This window comes from Pezoporus wallicus, unplaced genomic scaffold (genome assembly GCF_028554395.1).
Source record: "Pezoporus wallicus isolate ANWC-B61680 ecotype Strahan unplaced genomic scaffold, APGP_CSIRO_Pwel_v1 scaffold_2146, whole genome shotgun sequence".
Lineage (NCBI taxonomy): Eukaryota > Metazoa > Chordata > Aves > Psittaciformes > Psittacidae > Pezoporus > Pezoporus wallicus.
This window is the reverse complement of record NW_026639769.1, coordinates 3832301-3859091: the sequence shown is the minus strand read 5'-3', so window position 1 is coordinate 3859091 and position 26791 is coordinate 3832301. Positions and strand designations below refer to the sequence as shown.

The 26791-nt window shown below is 36.8% G+C and overlaps 1 protein-coding gene across 3 annotated transcripts in view; it reads right to left on the bottom strand.

The window, feature by feature from the left end:
* The window catches only part of NUDT14 (nudix hydrolase 14), a 61811-nt gene that overhangs the window by 28135 nt on the left and 6885 nt on the right, over positions 1-26791 (bottom strand). Inside the window, exons 2-3 of one of the 3 annotated variants that reach the window (XM_057416104.1) lie at positions 22767-22833; positions 4775-4818 (exon numbers count right to left, since the gene is read on the bottom strand). In XM_057416104.1, coding sequence (XP_057272087.1) covers positions 4775-4791 — 17 coding nt within the window. In that variant the 5' untranslated portion in view covers positions 4792-4818; positions 22767-22833. Of the gene's footprint in view, positions 1-4774; positions 4819-18792; positions 18820-22766; positions 22834-26791 lie in introns of those variants that run through there. The other 2 variants (XM_057416103.1, XM_057416102.1) reach the window with 2 other exon arrangements.

The window sequence follows — 26791 nt, the reverse complement described above, 5'->3', positions numbered from 1 at the left end:
TTACTGAGCCACTGTGACATGTTTTTGTAGGTAAAAACAGAACATAAAAGGGTAAAGTGCACATCCAGAGCACTAAGTTTTTTTAGTCTAAATGCCTTTTCCTTGTTACATGATATTTTCAGAGGTGAAACTCATGCAATAATCTTGGATGCAATTCAGTCTTCTCAAATTTGTTCTTTCTTAAATGTAATGTACTTTACAGTGAATTTTTCATGTTTTTAAATAGAGAAATAGCTTTAATTTGGCTTAATATTAATTTACAGTGCAATTGGAAAGCTGTCCTTTACTTGTCAACTAGCAAAAGTTATGGTTATGTTCCTGTTCTCCATTATTACTCAAAGCACAAAAGCAAGCACATGACTGTACACTGACCTTCACCTGTTCCTAAATTATGTGTTTCAAAAGCCTTGAATCTGTTTAAGGAGAGTTGCTGAAACCCGAAACAAACTTGGTCTATTGCTTTATAAAGTAGATATATGTAAAATTTAAGTATTACATTTCAGGCTCTTCCTGTACTAAATAGCAAAATTAGAATGAGGGAGAATACAGCTGGGAAGTGTGTCTGGTTTTAGAGAATAATTTTTTGTTACAGGCATTGATGATTACTTTGTATTATTTGATATGTTTCTATTTCTGACAGAAAATCACCACAATCACTAGAAAGAAAATGTCTTTCTGACCAAGATTTTTAAAAGCAGTGATCTTAAAAAATTAACAACTCTTTGCCCCACAAATCACGACAAATTGCTAACTAATTCCGATAGATCCAAATCTAAGAAGAATCTTGAAATACCCTTTGCATTTAAAATTTCATTGCTTGCACTCTGCTTGATTTTCATCAGGATATTTTTAATATCAAGCAAACACATCAGCTGAGCATTCAGAGGGAATGTAAACTTAATTAGGAAAGCAAGCAGTGGGTAAAATCACTGCAGAAAGCATCTTTTGCTGCATGTCACTACCTAACACAACAGCCCAGAAACATGTAATACTTACGAGCACCACTACAATAAACTTGTTCAATAATTTCAATTGAAAAGCAGGAATCAACGATTTCTATTTTAATTCATTAACTTTTAGTAATTTCCACCGTTGTTTCTAATGATACAATAAAACCTTGCAATGAGCTCTGGTAACGTTCATGTGCATGTTAAAAGAAAGATTAGCTTAAATGTAACTCCAGAGCACAAGAATTATAGTAAATGCATTATTTTCCAATAGAAAAATGGCTTGTAAGTTGACAGATTTTAGTTTACAAATTTTAGACAGTTGTCAGATGGGAACTGCAACATTCAGTAAGTATTTAATCTGCTTAAAAACACAGAAACCTTTAGGTTGTAAAAGACTTTTGGAGATCATTGGATCAAACCTCCTACTCAAAATCAGGCTAACTTCTACGTTAGGTCTGATTTTTCAGAGCCTTCTCAAGGTTTGAATTTCTTCAAGGATGGAGGTTCCTCAGCCTCTCTGGGCAAGGTGTTCCAGGGCTTAACTACTCAACTTGGGTACGTCTTTGTGTCCTTTATGCTTCTGTTACAATTTAAACGTAAATATGGTAACAAATAACTGCTTCTTGTGACTTAGCACAGGTTTTGAAGGTTTGCTTTGGTAATAGTTTATTGTGTGATCAGGAATAATTTTGCAAAAAACTTTGGTTTTGTCTTAAGTGGCATGGAGGGATTGAGAGAATGTAATTATTTGTTCAGCATTATTACAAGATATGTAAAGCAGAGGTGACTCCAGGGTTGATACTCTAATTCTGAATGGTCTTGATCTTAAGAAAGCTCAGGAGCCACACACTGAAGTCCAGATCTGCAATAACTAAGAAAAAAAACCAACAAAACAACAAAACCAAACAGTAGTATCTAATAAAGATTTTGCTATTTCACCATGTTAGTGCAATGCCAACTTGCATATGGTTAAATGAACTTGTCCTACTGCAATGTATAGTAGATTTTAAAAGGTGACTCACACTTAAGGCAAATGACATGACTACTGCAGTCCTTATGTTTTTGTCATTGTATAATTTAATCAGCTGTTCATCTGAACAGCTGGAAAGGACAAATCTATACAAAGATAACTTCATCTGTCTTGCTGATTTTTTTTTTTTTTTTTTCCTATATTCTGGTACAAATCTATTGAATATTGGCTTGTGTTGACCTAATTTGAAATGAAAACTCTGAGGTCCCAAAGGAACCCAGCACACAGTCTCTCCCTGTCACGCAGCAAGGAAATCAAGTCTTAAGCACTCATTTACTTGTGCTGCTGAAAGAGTATGAGATAAAGACACGAGTTAGGCTCAGTGTCTGTTTGTACGATTAGCACACTTAGTTTGTTGTTTGTTTTTAATTCAGCATCATTAAATTAATTATACATATCAATTACATATAAATATATAATATATGCATATGTGCACTTTACGGATCTTGCATTCCGATGCGTATGCTCTATTTGGGAAAACAGTTTTAGTAAAAAAACTTGTGAGCATTTAACAGTGTTACAGCATTTTTGGAAGTAGAAGTTTTGGAAACTTTTGAAAAGTATTATGGAAAAAGAATCTTAATTATGGAAAACTCCTACATCTTCCTGTAGAAGACATATGCACTAGGAAATCCTGACAAAAGGACATATACCCTGGAAACCCCTCCTCTTCTTCAAAATTTTATCCTTCATTAAGAGTAATGAACCTCTAAAAGCCCTCCAAGTATGAAGTCCTCTATAATTTTCAGCAAATAGACAACGTGACTTTTCCATACAACTAGCATCACAGCTGTCCTAATGAAATACAGTAAAACGTAGGCTTTAATGCATTACAAGAGATTTTGAACCTAATTTATCTGGTAACAATTGGCTTCATATTCACTAATAAAAATTATGTAAACCCAAAGTTCACATTATTACCTCTGGTGTCAGAAGTTGCACTGAATTTACTTGCAAAAGAGCGTTAGATGTTCTACAGTTCAACGGTAGTCACTAATAAGTTAGGATGACAGCTGTTGTACATCTGAAGCTAACAAATGTTATGTGACCAGAGATGACTGGCATGACATGTGGCCATAGCCTTTTTATACAGTTATGTTCTCAACTATTTTAAAAATGTCCACAAAAGTCCTTCAGAAATACTGTTCCCAAGAAGTGGGAAAACTGATCCTTTAATATTTACCCCACTCAGTTAGTTGCATATATTCACACATTATCACAGAGCTAAACTGTTTAAACTAAATTTTAAACAAAAATAGTTAATCCAAATTTTTCATCTGGAAGTCACGTTCTTAGCACTGTGATTTAAAGCTGGATTCACTTGCTTGAATGGGCATATATTCAATTTCCATAAATCAATTATCATTTCAGCCTTTGTATCTGCGATCATAAATTCAGGCACATGCCCATATGGACAGACAAAGTGCAAAGACAGAACTGTCTTCCAGGCAAATTCCAAAAGCAAGTGTGAAGTTCAGTATTGAAATATCACTCCCTTTTCTGTCCTTATTCACAAGCAGTAAAAGCATTTTTAATCTATCTAATATTTTCCCAGTCTTCCTGGAACTTTTACCTTCATAATTTTTTTACTGATAAAAGTATTGCTATCAATTTATGTCCATCCTAGATACTTAACACACAAAAAGGTTCACTGTAAGGATTTTCAGGGTTCCAACGAAGAAGGATTTCCAAATATGTAACTGATTTTACCTACTTACTTCACATACAAGAAGAATACACCTCTAAACATGTTTTGGTTATCACAGTTTCTTTTGCCATTAGTGTTTTCCTACGTTTTTTACAATTAATAGATTTAGAAAAGCTTTTTCTATGGAAAAGTTGTTAAGTTTGTTTTATATTTTTATCTTCTGGTATCTGAATTTTCAGTGACTAAATATTTATAGTTTTTAAAAAGACATATGAATAGTTTAATATTCAATAACTCTGAGTCTGTTTCATATATACCCTAGTTGTTATAATTTTGCATTAATTGATTTCTGAGACAGGAGTTAACTGCTTTTCTTCCCTGATAGGAGAAATACAATTGGAAAGACATCCATTTCTTCCCATGTGTTCAGAAGGCATGTTTGGTGCAGAGAATGGAGAGCCTGAAAGGTTTCAGGCATTTGGGAAGTTTTTTTTTAATTAGGCTTTGACTAAGAAAATCCTTACATAGCAGTGATAGAGCAGATTAAAATAAAAGCATAATGCTAGGATTTACTCAAAACAGAATCTCTACCTTATTCCAAGTAATTGCCAGTGGAGGGAAAAAAAATAAAAATAAAATCAAACAGTATGACCATAACTTTAGATTGCTTTTTAATAGTCTTTCTATTAGGGCAATACCCGGGATTGTATATTCACAGGTGAGAGAGTCTGGTCACATATTGGGACTAGTCCACTTAATGGCACCAGTAACAACACGGTTATATATGTGAGGGGCATAGTCTTTCACACTCAAAACAAAAAATGTCATACAATCCAAACTTTCAGTTCCACCTTCTATGTAATAATTAAAAGGTACACTACCTCATGTATTAAAACTCTAATATTTGAAGTCAAGCACAGTCACAACTGACTGAAAACACAGTAAACCATGAGGAGATTTTAAAATGTCTGCTAATTACGCCTACTGAAATAAAGAACTATCTCAAGCATTATGCAATAACTGCAAATTGAAGAGGAAATTGGGGGGAAAAAGACTCCACATCGACAAGATTTGACCACTGAAAGACAATACAGTTATGAAATATAACAGAAAGACAGAAAGAAATAATGTGGTTCCATCTGTTACCTGTCATGTATCTTCATAAAATCCCAGACCTTCTTCGTGCCATTCTGGGGAATTAAAAAAAAAAAAAAAAAATCAGGAAAATAAATTCCAAGTGAAAAATTACTGTAACAAAAACAAAATTTAACAGGCATTTCTTTGAAAACTTGGTATAGCTGTTTTTATTTTATGAGACCATTATTCTGGATTTCGACAGGAAGTAGTATAGATGGTGAGAACTGCCTTAGGCCAGTTCAAAATTTTATATCCACAGTATAATGCTGATAGCTAACTTAAGACCAGGGCAGTCTTTGGGCCCAAATTTGCCTACAGTGTCAACTTCAGATTACAAATTCAATCACTCGGGTACTAGGAAGCTCTAAGCAGCTAAGTTTTAACCAGTAAAATAACCCGTATGTCTATATTCTTCCATGTCCAGAAATGGTCTTAGGAGGTCAGCTCAGCACTTACCTCCTAACTAAACTAATCTGGGATCCAGGAACAAGACATCCTTCCCTCTAACCCCTTACAAGGCCCTAAAATAGTGGTTTTGTCCATGATATGCCTAACATGAAGAGATCACACTCCTTCTTCTGTACAACAGCTGTTACTCAGCACTGCTTGTGGTGGTGAGGATTCTGTATAACAGTAGGCTTGAAGCCACAGCGTTCACCCAAGAACTGGGAGGCATAAAATGAATTATTTTCTCAAGTTGGGCCAATTTCTGCCCTCTGCTATCCTAAAAAGAATGACATCCACCATAGCACAGATTAAACTGATCCCTACAAACAAGCATTCTTCCACAGTTATGAACATGTACATTGCTTACATTTATATTCTATCTTCCATGATCATCTATACTCATTCATATAGACCAGTGAAGAGATACATATATAATTCTTTGCCATGCTTATTAGAAGTGTGGCAGTATTTTTCACATGAAATACAACTGAGATTTCACTCCTAGGTCAGTTGTATGTCAATATAAGGATCAGTATGTAACCAGAGGAAATTCTTTTGGTTGATACCTTTCTCTTATTCGCATGGCAAAAACTAACCTGCTGAAAACTTACATACCTGAACCACATTTAATGTGAAAAGCAGCACAAGCTTTCTATTATGAAGTACAGTTAAGTAGATGATCAAACCCTAAGCAACTGGTTAATGATTTAAAGCAGGTAAATGTGAGCAATGAAAGAAGAATTAAGTTCAGTTGGTGGGTGAAGGTGCCAAGCAATACAGACAGGCCCTTCAGCTCTATTACAGATGTCATGGCTACCAAGTACACAACAGCTGGTGGGGATTAGATAACAAGGACTCTGGTTCAGAGATTAAGCTCCTGAGCTTTACGAGTTTACCAAGCTTTTTGGAAGAGTGACTGCTTGCTAGCTGCGTTGCTCTTCATTCCCACAACTCTAATTATAAACAGTTGTCCACCTCAAGAGAAATTCTAGTCTACTCTTCCACTGGTGTCTGTGCATACCTTCTGTTAGCATTGACAGGAATCAAACGTACACATTACAAGAGAAGCCCTGTTACCGTTTAAATGCAATATAATGTAGAAAGAGAAATATCAACAGCAAATTCTCAGTATGAACCAAAATACTAATGTGACTGTTTATCAAGCTGAGCGTATGAATCTGTTCCACCTGGTGAGACATATTGGAACAACTTTGAAAAGACTATGATACAACACATAGTTGCAACACTTGAACTTAATAGCATAGGCTATGTTGTATGGCAAGATAATTTAAGGTATTAAATGTGTAAGGTCCTTCTGTAGCTTTATTTCTAAAAGATATGTATTCTAAAAGACACGTATTTATTTCTGCAAGACATGTATTTGTGAGATTTTCTCTTGTTTGTAGATTGCTATGCAATTTTCCATTTGACATGAGCCTAGGAAAATGTGGACCAAGGATAATGTCTTCTGCGTGTACCTTCGTATTATTTCTCTAATTTCAACTGCACCCTACCCCAAATGGTAAGATGTGCTACCATCATCCATTCTCCCTTTAGTGTTCATTTGGGAGAAATGCAGTTGTCCAGCTGATGGAAAACATAAAACAGCCTGAATCAAGGCTCTCCTTGCATTAATTCATGCTATTAGTCCTGTGATACTACTTCCTAACGTATGATCCCACCAACAATCTTCCTGCCTCTTTCCTCCTGCTATCATTTTGCAAATTATAGAGCCTTATTGCTTTGGAGCACTTATGAAAGGGTTTCAAATAGCTGAGGAAAATTACACCCAAGAGAATCATCCTCATCCAGATGGGATCCATCAGATTTGAATGACCTCTTCTCAAGGATGAGCTCCATTAGCATTAACAGAATATACTTCACAGACATGCACATAACTTTTAACAGAAAGTGAAAGAAGGAATTTAGTATCTAAAAAGAACATAATAAAAAAAAAACCCACCCTGTATTTTCTACGAGGCTGGACAACACATGAAGCGCTTTCTCTAGAACATGTTTGATTAGTTTAAAAGCCAAATTCAAAACCAGCTACAGACTAAATTAATTTGAGTTTATCCAAACAAGATGTTGGTTATCATCATACACTGACTGGACAATGTCAATTAAGCTATTTTCTGCCTATATTTGAATAAAAAATAATTTCATATGCTCAACCTGCACCTGTCCAAATAAATAAATCAATAAACAAATGAAACATTCCAAGATCTCATTGTTTACAGTGGCAAAAACTCAAATGAGTTCCATTCATGCTCCATTGTCCAAGTCAAATGCAATTTGAACGCAACCGTATGGAGCTGAGTTTCTATTGTACCCAGTGTGTGGTTCGTTCCTAACAGACTAGTATCAAGGTTGCTAATTATTAATAGCATGTAAACAGTTACCAATGGTTCTTATGCTGATTTGCATACTTTACAGAACATTAATTCTAACCAGTTTCTAACCAACTATATCAAGCTGTATGTAATATCCTATCTTATCTTTGAGACAAAAATATAAACTTCTGAAACTGCTCAAAATTCATGCTTTTAAAAGCGAAGCAGCTGTGATTACTTGTTAAAGTGTTCCACTCCATACATTCTGGCCTTTGACAATGACATCATATCACCACAGTTACAGATAGTTGGAAAGAATAAAAGGTATCAATGGTCAACATTGCCCCCCAAAAAGATAACTATCTTTGTGAAATACAAAAGCTCTCTCAACTCCTTAACACTCTTCATTTTAATAAGCATATATATTATTATATAAATCTATTCTCTAATGTCTAATAAGGAACAATCAAAGTGTTTGATGCACCTCAATGTGTTCTTTGATCTGCATCTCAGTGAAGTGAGAGAAATAAGCATGACTGATCACTATAAGATCTAAGCACTGATGACAGGAGGGAGAAAGGAGTGTATTCCTGAATTTGAGAAACACTTTAAAAAATATTTTTCAAATTGGAAATGGGTCTTGTGACGTTTACTAATATGTCAAAAGTATTTTATATTAGGTTTTATTTGTTCAGAATAGCAATTCTGATATTGCAACAACCTTGTATAATACATATTTGATTTGGTAAATCTTTAATCACAAAGTAATAACACTCCAGTTCTGTGTTCAGTGGTCAAGTTTTATGATGTTGCAATGCTGAACTAGTGCATATAGTACATATAAATTAATAAAGCTGTATTCCAGGAGAAGCAGCATATGAGAAGGCTTCATTTCATATTACACAGAAGACAGATTACTTACATAAGCACAAACTGCATAAGAAAGTCGTATCAGGTCAGATGAGATGTCCATCTTTCCTAGAATCCTGTCTCTAATGGCAAAAGGAAAATACAAGAACTGAGGAAGTATTCAGCAATATTCTACTGAGCCTTTGACAAAAGGCAGCTGAAGGGTGTCAAAAGACTATCCCTTCAAAAAGGATCCAAGTTAGTACAGTCCTCCTCTGACAAGCAAGGACAAATAGCCACTTCTATTCTACTTGAATGTGCAATGGTATGTCACAATGTATGCTCATCTTGTCTACAAGATTGCTTGATCATGGCATTGACAACTTAGGATCACAACATTATGCCATCAGCTTGACAGTCTGTACAAGGAGAACTCAATCCCTTCTGGTTCAAGTGATTCCAGGACAGCCACACACTGCAAAAACCTCTCCCTCTCTGCTGGAGAAGTTGACAGTGGATGCAAGCTCAGCAGATGTGACGTACCAGCAGAGCTGTTTATGATGCCACCCATACTTGATCTGTCCTGCTTCCATCTTTGAAATCATTTTCCTAAGACTCTTCCTGCACCTGCTCACTGCCATAATTACAGGCAGGAGCCTGTTCACACCGTCTGTTACAGATAAGTTGGACTTGCCTGCAGCCTATAATCAAAATAGCATTCTTTTTCCCACCTACACTCTGACTAAAATGCCTTAAGAATAACTGCACCAGATATATTGCTATCCTCTGCTTTCCTTCACTACCTTAGACAATACAACATCTGAAAAGACATGCTCAAATTGCTGTCAGGACACCTACACAAAGGATAACTTTTGCTTACAAAGAAAAACTCAGCTAAGACTTAACCCAGGCTAGCCAATAAAGATGATAGAAAGGACATGCTATGCTAACAATGTAAGAAGAAACATTCAGTGGCACTGGTGATACTGGGTGTGCTCTACATGCAACAGACCCTGCAAGCACTCTGACACAAGTTACCTGGGTGTTGCCTTCTACTCTTCATTTGGGGAGGCCTGAATGCCTTCCTCTTTTCCCTGAGGGACAGCACCTGTAAACAGTCTGCCAGCAGAGAAGCTCTTGAGCCAGATCATACATCAGGTAAATGTGTGTGGTAACATGTAGTAACACTCAGCTCAGTGTTACACAGATTCTATCCTAGGCCTTCAAAAAAAAACCAACTTAAACAAACCAATCCCGTCTCAGTTTGACTGTAGTGTACAGCCCTGCTGGGACTCTCAATTTCTCTGTAGATGCAGTGTTTTTAAATGGAGGGAAGAAGTACTTAAGCACAATTTCAGAGACAGATGTAGGCCCTTCCAAAACGGCCATCTCCAAGGACCCTCCCAAAGAATGGGAGCTGTTTATAAATAATGGAAGTGAACTAGAACTGTTGTGCCCCAGTTACAAATAAGACCTCAATTTTACAATGCTATTGAGCTTTGAGATAAGGAAGAGAAAGGGATAGTGGTGCAGCAGGCCAAGCCATTTAGCTAAAGGTAACCTAGGTACAGTGCCACACTAAGGGCTGATGTAGCAGAAGCCTGTAAAATCACAAATCACATGAAGATGGTGAATGAGAAATAATTATTCACTATTTCTCACCATATGGAAGCAGTATGTCACAGCTGGCTTCCGACGGAGAAAGGCTAAGGCTTATCTGGGCACAAATTTGTTTCCTTTCAAGGAGCCAGTGCTAAAGTTCAGCAGCTGCACAGAGAAGTTTTCATTGCTTGTTTTATGTATAAAACAAATACCTGATAGCTTCTGCAACACCTACCTGCAAATTGTATACATGTATGTTCTAAACACATGCAATCAAAGGTTTATAGTTCTTAAGTTTAATCACAAATATTATTCTGAAGAGTAAACTGAAAACATATTACTGTAACAGGTTCAAGAACACTCACAAAACTTCTTTACACGCTTCCTTTATATAATAATTGTTTCACAACATGACACAAGAGTGTTTGAACTATATCCTCAACATGCAGGTACAGTCACAGGTTTCTTGTAGTTGCTCTGCTAAGAGTTCAGACCAACTCAATCGAATTTTTAAATTTTTAATCTTTTTTTTAATCGTTAGGGTTGGAAAGGACCTTAAGATCATCTCTTTCCAAACCCCCTGCCGTGGGCAGGGACACCCTACGCTAAATCATATCACCCAAGGCCTCGTCCAACCTGGCCTTGAACACTGCCAGGGATGGAGCATTCACAACTTCCCTGGGCAACCTATTCCAGTGCCTCACCACCCTAACAGGAAAGAATTTCCCTAAACTTCCCCTGTTTAAGTTTTAATCCATTACCCCTTGTCCTGTTACTACAGTCTCTAATGAAGAGTCCCTCCCCAGCATCCCTATAGGCCCCCTTCAGACACTGGAAGGCTGCTATGAGGTCTCCACGCAGCCTTCTCTTCTCCAGGCTGAACAGCCCCAACTTCCTCAGCCTGTCTTCTTATGGGAGCTGCTCCAGTCCCCTGATCATCCTCGTGGCCCTCCTCTGGACTTGTTCCAACAGTTCCATGTCCTTTTTATGTTGAGGACACCAGAACTGCACACAATACTCCAGGTGAGGTCTCACGAGAGCAGAGTACAGGGGCAGGATCACCTCCTTCGACCTGCTGGTCACCCTCCTTTTGATGCAGCCCAGGATACAGTTGGCTTTCTGGGCTGCAAGCGCACACTGAAGCCGGCTCATGTTCATTTTCTCATCCACCAACACCCCCAAGTCCTTCTCCGGGGGGCTGCTCTGAATCTCTTCTCTGCCCAACCTGTAGCTGTGCCTGGGATTGCTCCCACCCAGGTGTAGGACCTTGCACTTGTCATGGTTAAACCTCATGAGGCTGGCATCAGCCCACCTCACAAGCGTGTCAAGGTCCCTCTGGATGGCATTCCTTCCCTCCAGGGTATCAACCAAACCACACAGCTTGGTGTCATCGGCAAACTTGCTGAGGGCGCACTCAATCCCACTGTCCATGTCAGCGACAAAGATGTTGAACAAGACCGGTCCCAACACCGATCCCTGAGGGATGCCACTCGTTACTGGTCTCCAGTAACAATTCAACAAATCAAATGTTTTGTTGGATCTGCACTGATTTAAGTGATTTCTTGCAATGAACTCTGGACAGACAACACATGAGTCAAGCAGAAATGATCTTTACCCAAAATCTATTTAAAGCTTCTCCTATCTTATTTGCCTTATTTAAGTACTTAAAAAATTTAAACCCAACTGAATTAAAGGCACTTCCCTGTCATCTCCCATGTTTATTTACAGAAAACTTCTGCTTGAACAGGCAAAGCTGAAATGGCCAAAACTGCCTCAGTAAAAAGGGATGATACCTTGTATTAGATTTTTGAGGAGACTGGTTAACAGTCCACACAGAAAGATCACTTTAAATGCGGAGGACTTATGTCCAAAATAAGCAAACTAACCACATATGTCACTAAAAGAGAAAAAAAAAAAAATCTGTCTGTGACAATGATTAACTTCTTAATGTTTACATTACAGGAGAGACAACATGACGCTTGGCGACCCATTGTGATAGGAACTAAACACATGTAGTGGGAACAGTTCCTGTTCAATGATCCAACAATTCAGCTACAGCCCAGACAAAAGTTGGTGCAAACAAACAGCAGCAGTTAAGAAAAAATGAAGAATATATTATGGTATAGATAAGCTACATGCATGGATTATGAAGGTTAAAATGACAAACAACAGTCATGATCCCTTAGCCTCTGCTAGTTGGAGTAGGCTTAAAGCAGTCATCCAAGAGGTAAATGTTCCATGTTCATGAAAAAATCCAACTTGAGAAGCTGAAACAATTATAACATAAAAATACCCCGGTCCTCATTGCTCCATTTCCTCTGTTTCCACACTAAGACACAAAAGTGGTTAATGTCCTCAATGCAAAGGGATTATGACCATTCTTCATACAATAAAATACTAATGTTACAGGTAAACAGGTAAGAATTATTTGGCAAATAACGGTCTTAAACCAGAGTCAGCAAAGCCAAGCAAGTGTGCAGTCCCTGTTTAATGATTTACACGTAAGAAAACAGTAAAACTCCCTGCAGGAATAATCACATTTTGCTTTTTTCTGTGCTAAAAAGTTACAAGGCTATGTTTTTCTTCAAAAACGTGTACAGCTTGGTTTTCTATTGCACTTATTTTCACATTCCATCCATCTTCTATAAATTTATCTACACAGTTTAATATCAATGTGCACATCAATGTCTCTATCTGAAAATTCACTGTACATTCTGTTGTTGAGATGTCTACTTGCTGTCCAACACCACATGGCAAGAGAACACCAAACTTCTCACTTTATTAGATGAGGTTTCACCAAGTTAATCCAGATGAGCAGCATGCCTGGGGAGTCAAGTAACTGACTCATGAAGACGGACAAAGATCTACACCAACGCAGCCAGCTCCTGCAGCCTCCTTCCACCTTCAATTGCATAAGTAGTCTTAGCTTAATGCTTTTCAGTCATAGTCTCCTTTTTATTGCAAATAAAAGTTGCCAAGAGGTAAATTCACAATAAAAGCAACTCATTAATTCAGTACTTTTTGATTTTTAAAATGCATGATCCTACAACGTGAAAATATGCCCTGAAGATGTGCATTAGCTGCTGCTTCTCCTGGAGTCACAGCTCTTGGGCTAAACAGACTGGACTTTGCCAGCAAGACAGGAGATACTGGACACTAAAAGTTAAGCTCTCATCCTCCTATAAATGAACCTTTCCCTTCCTTTTTCCACCTGCTACAGAATAAGTGCTCCTATCAGTTGAGATTTCCTTGTTACATTTCTTTTTCCAGCTTAATGGAATCTAATGCCAATCTGTAGCATTTTTCAGTGGAAACAGATGAGAATTTATAACCTAATATAAACCATTTCTTGCCAGCTGAATTAGTAATGCTATACTCATTGTTATATGCAATCAATACATAATGTTTCCAGTGTCCTCAATGACATGCCCACAGAAGCTGTACTTCCAAGCAAAACTCAGGACTGAATACTTTATCCTCTTCACTTTCCTATTGTACATTTAGTGACCAAATTACCTTGCATTATCTTGAGTATTTTTTGTAATATTTCTAAGCACTATGTCATATACAAAAATGATGCAAATAAATTAAAAAAATAAACCAGCACTTTGACCCCCTAAAATCCACAGTTTGGGATTTTTTTTTTTTTTTAAGATATTAAGAATAAAATTAAATACCTGTTCCACATGCTTTAAAAGCTTCATTGCTTCATGCTCGATATTTTTATTGGATTAATAAACTAGTGGAGTGGTTTTTTTGTGTTTACAGAAAGTAGAGAGCTGCCATGCTGTATCTAAATCTCTTCATCCACAAAAAAACAATGCAAAGGAGGAGTCAAGAATTCAAGGACAATTAATATTCAGCTTTTTCATGTAAAAGAAAAATGCTTTCCTGAAGAGACTATTCTGCATCTGAAATCTGTCTGAAATAATGACTTATCATAGCCTTTTTTGTCAGCTTTAAAGGTTTGATTTGTGGCAAGCAGGAAGAAAGCTGTTTTCTTTCCACGTAATTACAGATTTCACAGAAAGTCTTACAAATTTTTCAAAATGAAAGGAAGCACTTTCAGCTGGCATAAACCCATGCAACTCAGTTAAAAAAAAAAATCACTAAAATAATTCAAATTTGCATTAGTTGATCGCCTGCCCCTTCCCTTTTGAATGTATAGTATACATCAGTATTAGGTAACTCTTATGCTTGGCTATCAAATTACTGACTACTAATTTAAATGCAAGGGGAAGTGGTTGGTGTTAAAAGTCACTCAATCTTAGGGTGCAGTCCTGCAACAGTGTCAGTCAAAATCCAGCCTGCCCCTTGTTCTACCCCAGCTGCACAGCTCTGCTCTACCCTTATGACTGCCATTTGTGTAACTACACAGCAAGCTGGTTCTGGGAACTGATGTGATAAGGAAAAAAAACGCCCTACAATAAAACCTGATTAAAAAAAAATACAGATTTTTTTGTAGTCAACATTCATGTAATGCCTTTTTATACCTACCAAGTTTTCACCACTGACTATTAAACAAGACAGCCCTGGTCTACTCAAAACTACGCAAAAATAGAGATGTACGTGATAAGGAGTGTTCCAGAGAAAGACAAATGAACACAAAAAAGCCGAAATTACAATTTCAGCCCACACCCACTAATCCACTCCATCAGACTGCACACGCTGGAGTAAATGAAGCTTCATCTTCAAAAGCAATTTGCAGAATTACCTGCTGATGTTGAAGAGCTACTTCAAAAGAGTTTAAGTGTTACGGAATTTTACTGTTTTTTTTTTAAACAAGCCACTGTTTAAGCTTAAGAGGAAGGGGGGGAGTGTTTGTTTTTTAAACAAAGCTCATAAGATTTCATCACTAAACTATCCAGAATGTTCATTTTAAAAGCATCATGATTACAAATAATGTCATTTTGCAGTTTTTAACTTCCCATTTGCAAATGTTTGAGTTAGAAATTACTGGTTTTAGTGCCTTTGTGGAACCTGCATTCAAAAATAACACAAACTGATGACTTTTCAACAACTTTAAAATTGAACATTCGATCTGAAGCAGGAATATTGCTGCTAATTTGCAATATTAACAATTTAAGAAGTAAGACTAAGCTTACGGAGACAAATTATCCTATGCACTAAAGAGCAACATGCCAGTTCCAGCTGACACGGACAGTTCTGACCTGGGCAAAGTTACAACAGCTCCACTACACACATTTTATGTATAAGGATCTGAAACAAGAGACAGAGGTGCTCAGCTCTATGTGATACCAAACTCTAAGACGGACGTGACTTTTTATCCGACAATAACTGGAAGACATAAAGGTACTTCTTGAAGAAATCATAATGTATACCAGTGGAGACCACACCAGAGATACCTCAAGAGACATAAAATCTATGGTCATAGACTGTAATTTTTACCACCCATATCAATTTTCTCTTCAAAGTGAGGGTTATTCTGGTGGGAGTTTGTAATGAAACTGCAAACAGATAGTTATGGCAATAGAGTTTACTGTTCAAAGGTGAAATTTTTTCACACTTTAGGAGGTAAAATAAACAATGGAGAAAGCATTAATTTATTCAACTGTTATTGCAAAACTGGGCCAAGCCACTCTATTCACATTATGTACATCAACTGCCAGAACAATTACAACTAAGATACTTGATGTGTAAGTAAACTTTCTCGTATAATCCTCTGGAAGTTTACTTTTCAGATCGCAGTTTGGTTTTTGTGTGTACTTTTCAACAATGGAGTTGCAGTTTAGCTTGGCATTCAGCTATCAGTAAGATCACTTACCTCTGAAGGAAATTTACAAAACATGAGAATTAAGCATATATAAGTACGCTAAATTCAGTCAAATCTCTTTTCTCCCCTTGTTTTGTTTTTAATATACATCATTATTAAGAATAATTGCGTATACATATCAAACACTTTATTCCAAGGCAAATACGTAGAAGCACACTGAAATCTATACTACAAAAAATAAGGATAGGGCGCTTGAGTTAAGAAACATGATATGCACAAAGGTCAAATTTATGACTTTTCTCACATCATTGTACTGACAGGTCAGCATATAATTTAAGGTTATATGCTGAGCTACAGATGGGGCTTTCCTAGTACTAAGTTAACTCCAATTCTGATGAAAAGAGCTAATTGCTAATAGCTAAAAGTTTTCAGACTCTGGCGTTACTACATATAAATGACAAAATTTTAAGCAAGTGTTCAACTGCTCTTTGTTTTATTTAAATACCTGTCATATTATTGACTTTTGCTAGATGTATTTCCCATTATCGCTAAACTCTGTTTTCCCTTTGACATCTGTGACACACTTTCTTACTTTGCAGGGATAAAAGGAACATACTCTTTACATATTTACGAAATTACTAACACTGATTTCTTCAAAAACATACAGTAAAACATGAAATCTGAAACCTTGACTGGACATAGTTAAGGAATATATTCCTAATAATGAAAGATGTTTTAACAGAGATAATATCATTTGCAAACTGTGCATTCAGCTGATGTGACAGCAGAAATGCTTTCTTGTAAATAAGTACTGTAATTTCAGACAGATGTATTACACATCTCACGTGGCTACTTAAATCCATAGTTGCTGAAAACCTGCAAAGTGAAGGCCTTTTCTTGCAATCTTTTCCCAGTATTTTTCTGTTATGGTTGAAGAAAAAAAAATCCCTGCAAAATTACTATCAAAGGGACAAATACTCAGGAATTTAAACCACCAAGATTTCTTCTGCAATATTTTCTGCTTAATCTGACCTAGATGAGCACTTTCATCAAAATAGTATCACCTTCTCTTTTCCTGCTTTCCACATGGCCTCCTGCATGCAAACAGCAAAAAAATTTCTGCCACCACACACTGAGCCACACTAAAGATGTCACCTAGTGACTAAGCCAACTCAGCACAAAAAAGCTCCTCCATTGCCACTCATGTTGCCACTGCATAAAGGTATGTGCCACACAAAACAGGGGACAGCTGTACCTCTAATTTCATGTCCCACATTCTACAACTGCGATCTCCCAAATAAGGACATACTAGACTTGATGACATTCAGTTGAATCAATACATGTATCTTTGAAGAAGATCAGAAGCTAGAAGCAATTGATACATATCTCCTGGGTAAAATGTGATCATGAATTGTAATGTTTTGTCTTCTGAATTCTGTATGAGGACAAGCAAAAGTGATACTAACATTAAAAGCACATCCCTGTGGAAAAGTAGCATGGATATTCACTTTATTGTACACATTACACGTACAGTGAACATTAAGAGAAATGAAAAATAAAATTCCCTGAAGAGCCTAAGAGCCTGAGAAATACAGATACAGGAGGCACATCTGCTGCCTCCAGCTCAGAAAATAAAAGTCAGAGAAATACCTCAGCCAGAGGGCTGCTAAGAACTCCTGTGTGTTCTGTGTTTCATTTCTTTTTCTGGAGTTTTCCTTATTTGTATAAATTGTTACATACTCGTTGAGTTAGAAAGAAAAAATCAAACAAGTGAACCTGGGGAACAAGAGACACAGACTCATATCCTTGCTCCAATTTATAATAATTCATACAAAATTCCAAGACTTAAGAACACACTTTGTTGCATTCAATAACCTTCACTTATAAGGCACTCACTGGAAAGATGGAATTGCTGAATTCAGACTTTACTCAGAACAACTGTCATTTCAGGTAAATGCCAGAAACCCCAAGTATCATCTAAACACCTTTATTGATTAATGCCATATTCTGTGGTGGGATTAAAACTGCAATATTTGTCCTAAGATTACAAAACTGTTTCTGTGCTACATGGTAAAGCCTTAGTGAAATTCAGTGAGACCCATTCCTGCAAATTCCTTTGGAAAATCGCACTTATACTCCCAGGTCACTTAAGACATTTTCCAAACAGCTAATTTTTACTGAGACATAGCTAACTATAAGAAAAATAAATAAACAAATAAACTCCTTTTTTTTTTTTTTTTTTTATTAGAGACCAGAAGAAGGAAGAACATGTCCAGGAAGCCTGTTTTAATCTTTTGTGGTCCATTGGAATCTGCTTCTTTTGACCACAGTTACCAAGATAAAGGATCTGAATGTGAAATTTCAGACCAGTGATATGACAGACAGGGGAAATAATTCTGCACCCATCATAACACACCTAGATCAATTATATCTGTAGTAGCTGTTTCAAGATAGAGCGAGATTCAATACAGAGTACCCACTGTAAATCCAACATCCCAGAGCAGATGCTCCTTCCTGTACTCATCCTGTGCACTCATGAGTCAAAATATCCTTTCAACCCCTTAAGAAGAGGGCTCTCCAAATGATACATACTGGGCAAACACTGTTTTGGTCCAAATCACATTCCCACAAGTTGTGATTCCCCCGACCACTTACTAGTATAGCACCCCAAAGAATCTGGTACTGCTAATGACAACCCCATTGAGAATACCTGACTCAGAGACATTCACCCCATTGACTTTGCCAGGATTTAGGGTTCTCACCTTGTATCTCACAGCAGGGAGAGAAGCAAACACAACTATAGTAAGTAGAAGGAGAAAATGAATCTTAAAATCAAACCCAAGGCAACCAAATACGCCTACAAGCATACTTTCTTCTTTGCTACCCTAGGTCATGACCCTCATTCAAAAGAGGAAGGAAAGAAACTGTTCTTTCATTATTAATTTTGCTGTGCCATTCAGGAAAACAACACTGATACCACCATAAAACCACAGTTTCAGTTGCCACTAGTATTTCAGCCAAATGCTAATGACCACCACCAATTGTCTAATATTTCTCATTACCTCTTTAGTCATGGTAACAAATTCCACTGCAGCTTATACAGGGTCTGATTAAAATCTTCTCTGGGTGAAAAAGAACCAACAGTAAAAAAAAAACAAACCCAGAACTACCCCTCTTCTACTGCAGTACTGGACCACTTCATTTTTAGATAGATAATAAAGCTGCATTCAAAAACTATGCAGTTGATGAACATTGTTTTAATTTCTGAAACAAAAAACACTAACTATGTCACCTGAAACAAAACACGGATAAGAAAAAGCCTGTGTATAGACTGCTGCATCATTAAAATTGGATTGAAAAAAACCCAACAACAAAAACCAACACAGAAAACAATTCGTCATACATAACTTCAAAGATACTTGGTTTTGTAATACACCTATAAAGCAACAGCATGGGTCACATCAGTATGATTTTTAAAAGTAATTAACAGTTCTATTCATTTATTTATAACTTACAGAGGACAAGATAATGCTGATGCAGAATCTGAATCAATACAGCACAATAAACTGCACAGCTTGCATCACACACCTGTCTGGTACACGCCCACAAAGCAGCAGCATTAACAAGATTGACTAAGGTTAGCAAGCAGCACTTGGGAGATCCAAAGTTTCAACAAAGTTGGGAACAAAGCCAGGCGCAGCACCATGGTGTCTCCATGGCGAAGTCAGAGCACAGAAGGACGCAGCCCACACACTGAGACTCATAGAAATCAAGGTTACTGCTTACTGCAAGTCAGACACAGACAAGGTCCCAGGATACAGAGCATGTCTCTTCAGCAGTACTGAATACTGTGAGCATATTAAAACTATTTATTGCTATTTCTGCTGGCTCTTTCAACAGAATGCCAAGACACCTTAAGCTCTAAGACTTTATCCTGAACATGCAATGGGCTGAACCCAGCATACACAAAAGAGCCTTAAGAATGAAGGTCACAAATTGACTCCACAGATCCATCAGGGCTTGTGTAAGAATGAAGAATTAATTTCCACAAGTACTACAGGCAATTACACACCTTCCCTCACAAGAGCAAGACTCGTTTTTATGACCAAAAAGTATACAAAACATAGCACTGCAGAAAGTTTCTTTTTCTCTTTCATCCTCTCCCCAGGGCACAACTGTTAGGTGTGGTTTGTCATCCCAGTTAGTGCAGCACTGGAACGCATGCCACTGCTCTATCAGAAGGGCTGCAGAAGAATGTACAGACAGAGGGGAGGGAAGACACAATGCCAACTGGCATTCACCTGGGGGTTTTTGAGAAATACTTCATAAGCAAATATTCCAACAGTTTTTCCGTTTAGTGGAATGGTTTCTCTGACTAGCTTTTTTCAGCCCTTGGGTGTGATTAAATCTCTACTCTACACACCCCAACTCTCTCAAACATAATTCTTACACTTAAATCTTGACATTTATATTATTATTTTTACAAATTAATCTTTCTCTATGGAGTGTACCATAACGCTCTAGGGAGGCTTGTATGTTCCTGTGAGACTTGCAAGAGTTTTGCCAAGAGGTCTGAACTCCGAAACAGATCAAAGAGAAAGCAACAAGATAAAAAGAAACAGGGTTCTCCAGACAGGTCAACCATCTCCCCTCGACAAGAAAAAAAGGATGGTTCACAGAAACAATCAGGTTTCAAATTTAGAGGAATTATGCCTTAAAATACTATAGATGTCATTCCTGTACTACTGGCTGGTTTCACTGAATAGGAGACCAATAGTCTCACGTTATGCTTTAATGCTGATGAGTTACAATTTTAGGCTGTACAAACTTCATTGATATGGAAGAGTCCAAAAAGCCACAGAAGCCTCACAGACAAAGTAAGCCAGAAACTGCCTACCTATGTCCACTGCTTTAAAGCATCAGAAACATTACAATGTTGAGAATGCTAAGTGCAAACATACATATGAAATTCTAAAACAGATTTGCCAAAAGATTTGATAGCCAACTTTTCTTCCAATCCTGCTGCTTCAAACGTTCAACAAGCTAGGTGGCCAAGCAATAGCACAAGTAGGTCTTAAAGCCAAAACGAAACTAAATGAAGCCAACAGTGATGGTTTATTTCAGCAGAAGATGAGAATTTATACAAGAGATATATAGGTTCATATCTAAATCTAAAAAAAAAAAATTAATAATAATTATTTACAATGTTACACTCAATATACAAATTTATCTGTTTACCCTGTTTTTCCACATCCTGACTTCCAACCTAGTTTGTCAGAACACAGTTTTTGATCAAAAAGCACTGAACCGATGTGACACTTTTTACTTTATAAGTAGAACAAACAAACAAATAAAAAATGTGTTGAACTGCTTTAGGCTTTGCCTAAACTAGGATGAAGTAGAAACAATGCAAGTGGCCTCACCAATGAGAAGAGCAAAAAAATATTTTATCCAGCAAGGTTGGAATTTCAAGAGTTTATAAATATATATGCTAAGGATCTTAGTGTTTGGCCAGACCCATTTATAGCCTAGAATCATTTTATGCAGCAAACCAAAATGCTACACTCATTCCAAGTGCTAATTAAAACAGCAGCTAAATTACAAGTATAATTGAAAAATTCCCTAAAACAGTAATAGCAAATTATCAAATTCTACATCATTGATTACACAGTAAATACTCCTAATTTTAATGATCTCATACATCATGAAAGTCCTACAGAATCACTCAAATAACGTTATGCTTTTCAGGATATATACCATTTCTAAGGATATAATGTGCAGAAAACCTAGCAATTGCATTTACCTCACATTAGGCTCTTGGGAAAAACTATTTTCCACATCAAGAGTCAGATCTGCAGTCAGAATCATGCATAGATGTACGTGTTGAATTCCAGGAAGAACTCACAAATTAAAACTGAAACTACAACACTGAACATTTCTGAAATCTTAAGATGGATAGTGAATAATGCACCGTGTGCTTTAGCAGCTTGCTAAGGAATCCTTCTAGTCTTTTAAAACAAATGCTTGTATTTGCTTACTAAATATGCACCTTGATCATATGCAGCATGACATCAGAACAAGCATCTGACTTAAAAAAATGAAGCTCAAAATCTCAGTGGCAATGTTTTCTATGCACACTTTTTGTTTTCCTCAGCTTTTTTTGTTAGATCTACTACTCAACTTTAAAATAATACACAATTTACTGGCCAGGAGAACTGTGGAGGTAAAAGAAGATGGGGAGAGGGGCAGAAAGCAAGAGGACCAGGTTCCAGAAGAAACACAATTACTAGATACACAAACGTATTTTGCACACACTGAACACACAGAATAAATTTTATACACCACAACACAAAGAACTACTTCAGAAATACATAAGAATTTGAAGCACTGGGTAATTAAAAATACCAGAAGGCAGCATCCTTACAGGGAAAGAAAATGAAAAAGCACAGTAACCACCACCACCATTTTTATGCTTGTGTACTTTTCCCTCTGTATGTAGGAAAAAAACAAAACTCTTGAGGAAAAAAAACCTTGCACACACAGACAGGGTCACACAAGTTATGAAAGAGATACTTAACACAGGCTCCTGAGCAGATGACAAGCTATTAAGCTTTCACCTTTAGGTAGTTAGGATGATCTGATGTCTCTTTTATGATACCTCCCCCTTTTTTTAATTAAAATCTACAGTGTGTTTAACAAGCAATTCTTCCATCAATCTTTGATGTGTTTTACTTATAAAGCAGTGACAATTTTCAGTTCAGACTCCTTAAAGCTCCAGAGAAACCATTTTCCACTCACTTGCTTTGAAAGCCATTATAACAATTTGATGAAGAACAGCAGCAGGGGGCTAACAGAAGCCAAGGCTTAGTAACAATCTTTAGATTTTTCTTCTAAGACTTTCTCACAGACCCTCCTCACAAAGATCCTCAGCGCTTTTCATCCTCTCCTCACAACCTCCCCAAAAAGATCAGTTCAAAGTGACTGTTCCTGGAGCAACTAGCTCCAGGTTCTGATATTTTCTTAATTTCACTTTTACCTCTCAATTTTGAGAGACTCAACAGGAATCTAATTCCCATAATGGTGGTCATGTCCTCATCCTCTTCCTGTTGGGAAAAAATAATACACAGTAGGAGTCAAGAAGTAACTTGGGAACATCTTCTAAACTGTTACCTATTCTAAAGAAAGCACTGGCAAAGACAAATATACCCATTACTTAAAAGTCATATACAACTGGCATTCAGTTAATCAAATTAATTAGTGATTAACTGATTAATGATTTATATACAGTTCAATGTTTTACTGCAGTATTTCTGAAACCTTCATAATGACAGTGACCCTGTAATAGTTTAATTTTTGGAATACAAAGAACCATGCAAGGCAACTGCAAATCATCTTCAACTACTCTTTAAAAATGGGAACTGCCTGTAACAAATGCCAAGTTCTTTGGTTATAGCTTCATGCAAATGTAGAAATCAAGTTTTATGGAAAACAGAACTATTAGGATAGAATCACTAAAGCATATTTTTTAATCTCTGTCTTTCTGTGCTCACCACCATTTTATTTCTTTATTATTATAGCCACTTGAAGGACAATCTTTGCTGATCACTAATTTTGGGGAACTTCTGAAACTCCAGAGCTCTACAGATTCTTTAATTGCTATATTCAAATGATGCCACTGCGGTCAAAACACCACACATGTAATTTCTGCAATAGGAACAGCTACTTCCATGAAGCAGGACATAGCTATTCACCCCTGTCCTGGGTTCAACAACCCCAGATTCTAGTTACAACCTCAGTAGACATGGCTAGGAGCAAACATGGACTAACGGAGACCAGATACATTGCCTCCTTGAGGACAGGGGCAGCACATATGAGAAATCTGAGGTCAGAAAAGACAGATGGTGGGGATGCTCATTACAGCCAAGTCAGCCCTTGTCCTTACACTGTTAAGCTTTATGTTTTCCAACTGGTGACTCTCAGCATGTGTTTCTACTTTATTTTAGCAAGCTTGTATTTGTAAAACAAACTGGGAGAATACACTGTGGAATAAACTTTGAAATGTCTGATAACGTATCAGTACTTTCTCAGAGCAACATTAACTTTCTGCAGCACTCCCTTCTGCTAAAGTAATACACTATTAAAATGTTAATGCAATGTCTGGGGGGGGGAGTTAATGATATTTTCTTTAAAAATTAAAAAAGGCACACACAAATTCTAAGTCAGTGAACTGACTTATAATCCTGTCAGTAAGCACATAAAAAGTTTTTGTTGGCTTTGAGATAATTATATCCCAAATATTGGATAAAGAAGATTCATTAATAATTTAAACTAAAGAAGTTTCAAGAAGTACAGAAACAATATCCTGAAGAACAGGAACACTTGTGTATAATTTTCTACAAGGATACAATCACTTTGCAGAATTGAAAAAATATAAGGCTGAAAAGACCTCACAAGATCACACAGCACAACTCTCAGAACAAATATACATAAGTGCTATGTTACATAATATAGGCCAGATACAGAATATGCATCTAAGCATTATCCAGTCACAGCCTCCATTCAGCCTGTTCCATTATTCAAACTCTTCAACCATTTGTCTGATGTTAGGATTAAAATAAATACTTGCAATACTGTATATGCAATTGCACTGCAAGGTTGTTGTGCTTGAAGTACACGACCTGGAGTTCATCATGAATGCTACTGTGGAATAATCATTTAATCAAAATTACCATTAGCACTACTTCTTTCTACATTAGTTTTCAAGTATTAATGCTTACTTCTCCAGGAGGGTAAATTTTTCCTTTGCCAGATTTTCTATTTTCAGAGAAAGAACATCTCTCACCTTTAGGAGTTTAGCCTCATTTCCCTATAATGTATTCATCACCGCTCAGCACATCTGTCCCAGCAAATCCCATTTCCTGTTCTATTCATGAGGCTCAGCAACCTGGAGATTTAGCGATTGCTGCCACACTTTTCCCATGGCCTTCTCACCTCTTACTCCCCCCACGCACCCCGCTCCCATTGTTTATCATCTGTTCTCCCCTGCTGCAAACTGCTGTCAGATGTTCACTTATCCCTAATCTTACTTACTGCTTTTGATATTCTTTCTAATCCAACAACCTGTCAACTGGGGCATCAGCCCATGTCCAGACCAGCTGCTCTGTCACAGGCCATAAGATTCCCTCTCAGCTCCAAGAGGTATTTAAAGGATTTTGACACAGCAACCACAACGTGAAACAAATAATTAATGCTGTTTTGATCAGTGATCAGGACTTCAGTGTGACATAAGCTGACCAGTAAGAAAAACTGAGCTTTACTTTGTTTAAACTTCAGTAAACCTTAGCGTTACTGTATTAACAAGATTTTGATCATTGTCTGAAGGCCAGTACCAAAAAGCTAAGTTCTTTAACTTGTTCTGGTTAAAATTATGAAGAATAACTAATCTGAATGCAAGTCAGAGGGGCAGTGAACATTCTCTGCCTGCTGTTTAAAACATGCTTATCAATGCAACATCAACTTGTGTAGAGTTTTCAAAGCACAGGAGCTGACCTTTTACAAGTTACACCTGAAAATACAAATGTATTTTAAATATGGCAGCACTTGAGGTAATTAAAACACACTTGTATTTTCAGGAATGTAATAAAGCATATCCCATATATATACCCCATGAGTTTCATCCCATATAGAAATCAAAACCAGACATTTTAAAGAATACTCCCATTTACAGAAAATGTCTAATTTCCATAATATTCAGATTTGCTATAAACACTTAAAATGTTACAGTGTTCATCTGCTTTAAAACATACCAAATAAACATAGTGTCATTGCTGAAATGATTCAGATGACAGATATTTTTGTACTGAGAAAATTAAGTTTCTGCTATTTAAGCAAACATACGTATTTTGATCCAAACTGGAAAACAAATACAGCACTTAGTTGTTGAACAACATGAACATGATTTTACTTCTATGATCTACAAGAGATGGTACCAAACAAGTAAAATAATGCCTACTTTATACCATGCAGTAGTTGTATTTCACAAACACATACAAAATACTAGAAAATCTCAGTGATGGATTTTACAACATGGCTCATTCACTTCAAACTAAACTAATTCTATTCTTAGGGCTTGTCTATACCAGGACATTAATAAAATGAAGCCCAAGTAAGTGCCTTGATGAACTTGAATTCTGCTAGTTAAAACTCCATTAAACCCCCGTGTGGACACAGTCATTCAGTTGAGTTTACTGCTCCCTTAGGGCATGCACTGGAAAGTTAACATGGATTAAGGTAGGGTATAAATTCAAAGTGCAATCATACTTTGAAAATGGTTTAACATAAACAGAACCAGACTCTTTGTTGTAGAATGAGACGTGGAGTTAATCAGGGAAGTCCTGTGTAGACAAGCCCTTGCAGATGAGGCGTCTGGAATGGTATTGTCAAAGCCAGTGGTTTTCAACCTCTTCATCTGCAGACCTGGAGACATCTTCCAGTGAAGCTGCAGACTTTGGCAGTACATTAAAATCTGCTGATAATTGATCTGCTTTTCTTAGCTGACTCACATGGATGACCTACAAGTAGTCTAACGGCACTCTGTGAGCTACATATCAGAACTTGAAAAATACTGGTTTAAGCTAACTACAACTTACGTACCTCTTCCTAATACTCAATCTTAATTACACAGCTATTGCACAGTAACCCAAGTAACCTAGCTACTGATTACATTAAATGAGATTTTGATGTTCATTTATGCAACTGTAAACACATTTTCAGCCCTGTGCTAGGAAGTTAAAAAAGGTTAAAAAAGTTAAAAAAAGCCTTATGCTTTCCAGTAAGTGACATGTGCATAATATGACTGACCTAAAAATGCATTGTTTTGTCACAGCCAACTACTTTTCACATATTTACTTCAAAAAACCCTACACTCACTTGTCAAAGCATGCTGATAGAGAAATTAAGGTTAATACAACATAATATTTGCTGAAAAAAAACCCCAAGTATTAGTGTTGTTTTCCACTACTACTCTTATTAACAAATTCTTCTCATTTCCCCCTTTAGCAA